The sequence below is a fragment of the Mytilus trossulus genome, chromosome 6 (assembly GCF_036588685.1).
Source record: "Mytilus trossulus isolate FHL-02 chromosome 6, PNRI_Mtr1.1.1.hap1, whole genome shotgun sequence".
NCBI classification, from domain to species: Eukaryota; Metazoa; Mollusca; class Bivalvia; order Mytilida; family Mytilidae; genus Mytilus; species Mytilus trossulus.
In genome coordinates this window covers 27884570-27891470 of record NC_086378.1, presented here as the reverse complement: position 1 = coordinate 27891470, position 6901 = coordinate 27884570, and the positions used below count along the sequence as shown (strand labels likewise).

Below are 6901 nucleotides of genomic sequence, written 5' to 3'. Positions count from 1 at the left end.
CTGTTATTGGTTTGTTTGTCAATCCGGCTATCCTTCTTCCTAGTCTAGCCTTTGTATATTTTATGCTTAAACGTGTTTTGGAAGAGAACGGTTTTATCAAGCTTTCAGATTATTTTTACGTTTTTATTATATCTTTTGGGCCTTGACACTGGTTGAAGTTTTACCTTGAGGGAATTTGCACAGATAAGGTTTATATTTAGAGAGACATTATGTCATATTTCTCTTTCAGTCATTGTTTTAGAGATATCGAAAACTTTATTTTGTAAGCAGTTGTGTTGACCCAATATATGATGTTGCTGGTTATATGTATAGCTGTTTGTATTGCAGTCGGTAAGATATATCATAGTCCTTAGATTTCTAAAAATACTAAAATACTTAAAATGCCATTGACAAATTATCTTGCAAATTCTTTATACAAATTTAAAAAAGTCGATCTTTGATGACCATTCAGGGCTTTGATGCTATAAATCAGCTGCGTCGGATATATAAAAGCAGCAGTAGTATACTGATGTCCGAAATTCATAAATCGATAGAGAAAAAATGAATCCAGGCTACAAACTAAAACTGAGGAAAACACATCAAATATAAAAGGAGTACAACAACACAACAGAAAACATAAAATGCAACACACACAGAAAAGAACTATAATAAAACAATGGCAATTTTCCTGACTTGGTACAGGACATTTTAAGAAAAAAAATGATCGGTTGAACCTGGTTTTGTGGCCGGCCAAACCTCGCACTTTTATGGCAATGTTTAATATAACACTAAAATGACGCCATTACATGACAGGAATGCAGTTCAAATAAATGCAAGAACATTTGGGACAGAAAATCACGCAAATAAACAATACAATATAGTACAATTCGACTACGAAACATAACAAACACGAAGTGAACAATCACAAACGACAATGCAGCACACACAGAAACAAAATATACGACATATATTGACATTTTCCTGACTTGGTGCAGGACATGTTTTAGAAAAAAATGGGGGATTGAAACTGGTGTTGTGGCTAGCCAAACCTACCACTTTCATGACAATATTAAATATAACATTAAAATGACAACATTGCATGATAGGACATTATAAATAAATGGGAGAACATACAGGACAGAGAAACACACAAATAAAAAATACAATAGAACAGTACGACACGCTTAAAGTTATTACCGATACTTGTCGTATAATTCAATACGCGTCAGACGCATGAAATCGACTTGATGCAAATGCACGAAAATATGTACATGTGCAAGACCATGATTGATTTAAGAACATTAAAATACGAAATAAAAAAATAATTTCGGACGGGTATGTTTTGCAGGCTTCTTATTGCTACCCAATTTTCAAGCAGTTACAAGCTGTTTGTTTATATTCTATCAACCCGAAATAGGTTAACAGATGTATTGATATCCATTTGCATAAGGTCGATTTCTATCCGAAGCAGCTCAAATGATTAAATTATTCCTTGTTTTACCGTGATATCCAGTAAATGCTTGAGCTTTCATTTATATACAGTAATTTTGGAAATTTGTGAAGTTTTCGACGCTCGTTTTCAAAAGACCCAGTATTACTTTTATATATTACCCAATTTATACTGAAAACATTGATATTTATTTTCTACTCTGTTATAAACAATGAAAATAAATCAGATTTCATCTTAAAATATTAAACAAGTATATAAGAACACTTGATATTTTTGTTACAACATTTACCTTGATAGTATTGCTTCTTTTACAGTTGATTCTGCTAATGATGCTGTCGCATTCACAAAAGGTCTTAATTGTTTCACGTTCACACTTGACAAAAGGCGAAATCATAAAATTTGACAAAAGTTTTACAAATATCAATGCCGATTTCACCGGTGACGGAAAGTTTCTAGTACAAACTCCGGGGATTATTCTTTCCATTTCCACGCCCTTAGCAGGAATGACGAGGAAATATGGTTGGACCTCTATAAAAACAAAGAATATATCGTATAAATTTATGCTTATACCATAAAGGATTGGGCTAGTGCAGACAATACAGTTGTCTTAATTAGAGCTTCAAAAAGGTGATCATATTTTTGTAAAGGCCGTTGATAATTACATAAACTGGATTTATGGTGCTGCTGATGATGTGTATACAACATTCAGTGGCGAACTGCTGTTTCCTGAAACGACAGGTAATAAACTCATGTTAACGACTATACCAGTTATTAGAACTATTATTTTAGAACTGTTGGTATTTAAGGTTTTTCGATAAATTCAAGGGAATATTTTCGACCTTTTTTCGTATGCAACCAGATGATACGTACTATGATTTGGTGATATTACACCTAAAGACATTTAACGAAACTTGCTTTCACATTTTTAGTGGCATGTGTGCGTGAATTTACAAGACCAAGTGTATCCAGAAGTAGATAAAACAACCCATAAGTACACGTACCAAACACACCGATAGCACGGATAATCGTCACGCGTCTCAAAAACGCTCAAGGAACGTTTGTCTTTCGTAGCGTGCATTTGATCTGCGTTAGACAAACGCCAGACTTATGCCAATAAACGTAACTTCAACGCCCGATAAACGCTTATGTGCGCCTCTCGTACGCCATAAACACGTTGTGCGCACGATACAGATATGCTTAACAAGTTGACTACGTCAAAAATAACTAGCGTTCACGGTTTTTGGACATGCCCAGCGTATGTCGGTGCTTTACACTGATGTGTAACGCCGGTATTTCTTACAGAGTCAGGAATGTGAGTAATTTTCTATTCGTTTGATGTATTTCAGCTTTTGATATTTTCCATTTCTTAAGGGTTCCTTGCAGTTTGGAATTTTATTAAACATTTTATAGATATGTTTCCTCTTTTTCAGTTGATTCTTCTGTCAAAGCTGCATTTTGCGTTTCTTTAACCTACAATTTGACATTTAATGGTGACCATGTTGTTTATGATAAAATAATTACCAATGTCGGGAATGGCTATGATGCCAATACGGGAGTGTTTACAGTATCAGTACCAGGGCTTTATATGATTCATTACCATGCGCTTGCGCAACTTGGAAAGGTTGGTTAATAACGAACATTATATTGTATCGTTCTTGAAAATTAAGGATTCAAAATTACATGTTTGTGAACTTGTATTCCATACGGGTTATTATCTTATAAATAAAATTTTGTCTATGAAAAATCTAGGTATCTCTATACTCGCTATGTTTTAACGTGTTGTTCAAGACAAAATCACAGTCAACAGCACAGAAACCTAAACATAGGCATATTTAGGAGCAATATGACATACACAAATCCGTAGGTTAATTATTGTAATTTGAATGAGACATTAACTATGCTAATTCAACGAATTTTATTTTTAACAGAGGATGTGGTTGGACTTGTATCAAAATGACAAATACATAAATACTGCTTTTGGAGAGGCACCTAGTACCTATGCTGATCACGGTAACAGTGCAATTTTAGAACTGCACGCTGGAGATAAAGTTTGGGTGAGTGGAAGACCCGGTGATACAGTCATCTTATATGGAGATGCATCGGATAATCAACTTTATGCAACTTTTACAGCTTTTTTTCTTTCGCCTGCTCTGCATGTGATATCTACAACAGGTAAATAACAAAGATTTTCTCCAAATACTAAAAACAAAAAAATCATTAACATGAAAATACGCGATTGGAGAATTAAAGATTCCAAGAGTAAGTTTATGTGTTCAATTACAATATGTAGTTCAATAATTACTTTTACCATTTTTGACATTCTTCCACACAAATATACATGTTTTTATAATAGATACCAGGATTGAAACTTTTTATTTGCTTCAGACGAGCGTTTTGTCTAATGCTAAGTCCGTTTCTGTGTGTGTTACATTTTGATGTTGTGTCATTGTTCTCCTCTTATACTTATTGCGTTTCCCTCAGTTTTAGTTTGTTACCCCGATATTGTTTTTTTGTCAATATATTTACGATTTTTGAACAGTGGTATACTACTGTTGCCTTTATTCGTCTACAAAAGACTCATCAGTGACGCTCGAATAAAACAAAAGTTAAAAAGGTCAAATAAAGAACGAAGTTGATGAGCATTGATGACCAAAAAAATCCTTAAGTTTTGCTAAATACAAAGATATAATTTCCTTGAAATATCTGATATAAAAAAACTTGGTTCGAGAGTGTATGCATGGCTGTTCCACTTTTCGTCGTATTTCCCACATCGTTTACTTTAACGTAATCAGTTAAAGCTTTTCAAATTTACATTCATGTATATAGTTTTAATGTTGCATTTGTTATTCTTATCGGATATTGTTAAATGTCTTATCGTTTCAATTTGTAATTCAATTTTTTTATGTTCCATTGGTGCGTGAGGGTAAGATAATTTACCACACAGTTCATTTATAAGATTTTAGCTTGGAACAACTAAACTTGCACGATGTATTTGGTTTACAGTTTGATTTAGAAAAAAACATAGCTAGATAATACTATTAATGTTTTAATAACTAACACAAATTTATATTAATATTATTGTAATTTTCATTATTATTAAATACATCGAATATCATTATTACATACCTAATCTTGAACTATATCCTATATTTTGGAAATTTTATAGTGTGACGTCATTTTTCTGCGTCGATCTAGTCGGCCGGTGACATACAATGCGTGGTCGGCTGTGCTGTTTTTATGTGTTGACCTAGGTTGTTTTACGTTTTCATTTTTATTCTTAAGATAGTCATCACTCCGGTTGTAATTTTTATACATTTCCTTTTTGGCAAAGTATAAATTTTCTAAACTACGGATTTTTCTTATCCCAGGCAGTTAACTAGGCAAAGTTGGCTTTAGAAAAATTTGACTATTTATTTTAGGTATTTTTGACATGTAGCTTTTCAACGATTTTCGGTACTTATACATCTTCGGATTTCAAATGTTTGGCTTTAAGTGTTCCTGATGACGGTACATGTAAATCCAGAAAAGCGCTTCGGACGCAATAAATTATTTAAAGTTTTGTTTTCCATTTTTTAACCGTATTTGGCACAACTTTTTGGGGTTTCAGGTCATCAATTCTCTTCATCATTGTTTGGCTTTCTTTACTATTTTGACCTGAACGTATTACGTAAGTGATGAGTTCTACGAATATGAAACACGCGTCTGGCGTATTAAATAATAAGCCGAGCACTTTACTAGCTATTGGCAAGTCGTAATGTTCTATTGCATTGTTTAGTTGTGTATTTCCATGTCCTGTATGTTTTTCTATTTATTTGATTGTAGTCATATCATGTAATGTTGTCATTTTAGAAATGTCATGTAATGTTGTCATTTTAGGCCTGTCATGTAATTTAGACATATTAGTATTACATTTAAAATTGCCATAAAAGCGGGAGGTTTGGCTAGTCACAAATCAGGTTCAACACACCACTTTTTCTTAAAATGTCCTGTACCAAGTCAGGAAAATTGCACTTTTTCTGTTTGTTTATTGGTTTCTTCTTATGTTTGATGTGTCTCCCTTAGTTTTAGTTTGTAACCCGGATTTTTTTTTCTCAATCGATTTATGACTTTCGAACAACGGTATACTAATGCTGTCTTTATTTAATGTGTTTAGAAAGAATATTATTTCCATATGAAAATGTACTTAAAATTAAGTTCTATTTTGTTTTCAGTAGGCAACGATAGAAAAGTTCCGGCTTTCTCCGTTGGATTAACCCACGATATAGATAACACACAAACTGGATTGACTACGCACAACGTTATATTTGACAGAGTTTGGACAAACCAGGGCGGAGTTTTTAATATGGCAACCGGAGAATTTAGAGCTATAGTTCATGGCGTTTACGTTTTTCATTACCATGCTATATCTGCAACAGATACTGAGGTACTAATAGAGCTTTATCATAACGATGAATATATTGACTCACTGTATGGTCATCATACTAATGGATGGGCAGGCGGCAGCAACTCGGCAACACTCCGACTTTCAGTTGACGACACTGTATATTTACATATGAATACCAATTCCACAACTAGCCTGGAGAACCAAATGCGATGTATACCACATTTTCAGGATACCTCTTGTCACCAATTACAAACTGAAGCAGTATATTTTCGTTTGACTGTGTGTATACGAGAAAGATTGATAAAGGATTGCTTCTCCTAAGTTTGTTTTAGATTTCATGATAACCTATTATCAGAATTATGTCAAAAATCATTTATATTAAATGAGAACGGAGTTAAGATGTCGTTAGGCAGCAGTCGTTTATCGATGTTGAAATCTCGTAAATCGTTAAAGAATAGTCACATTTAGTCTTAGATGAATTGCTGTGTTACATTTTTGTTTTTCCTTGATTTTTTACACGCCCGTCAAAATTTTGACGGCACGTATTATGGTATACACATGTCCGGTGTCCGTCCGTCCGTCTGTCTGTCCTTCTGTCTGTCTGTCTGTCTGTCCGGCGTAAACATGTCGCACCGTAACTTGAGAACGACGTATCCAAATTTCATAAAACTTAATATAGTTGTTTCTTATGATGGTCAAATGATATGTATACTTTTTGGTGAAAATTGGATTCAAACTTTTTGATTTACGGCACTTTGTAACTAAGATAGGGGTGTGTTTTTATCACATGTCGCACTGTATCTCAAAAACGATTCTTGATTATGGCTTAAAACTTTAAACACTTCTTAGTTATATTAATCCTAATATCTGTATACTTTTTGGTGATGATTCAAAATTTCATTTTTGAGTTATTGAGTATTTTGTAAAAAAGGGGGAGGGTTTTTTTACATGTCGCGCCATATCTCAAAATCGATTTATTATTATTGCTGTAAACTTTACACATGTCTTTGTTATATTAATCTTAAGATTTGTATACTTTTTTATGATGATTCAAAATTTAATTTTTGAGTGATTGAGTATTTTGTAAA

At 33.3% G+C, this 6901-nt stretch overlaps 1 protein-coding gene across 1 annotated transcript; it reads left to right on the top strand.

Moving 5' to 3' along the window:
- The first annotated feature begins 290 nt into the window (after positions 1 to 290).
- Positions 291 to 6134, top strand: LOC134722463 (complement C1q tumor necrosis factor-related protein 4-like). The gene is made up of 5 exons (XM_063586084.1): positions 291 to 330; positions 2045 to 2167; positions 2860 to 3050; positions 3358 to 3601; positions 5641 to 6134. The coding sequence occupies exons 1-5, from the start codon at positions 291 to 293 to the stop codon at positions 6132 to 6134; spliced, it is 1092 nt and encodes a 363-aa protein (XP_063442154.1).
- The last annotated feature ends 767 nt before the right edge of the window (positions 6135 to 6901 follow it).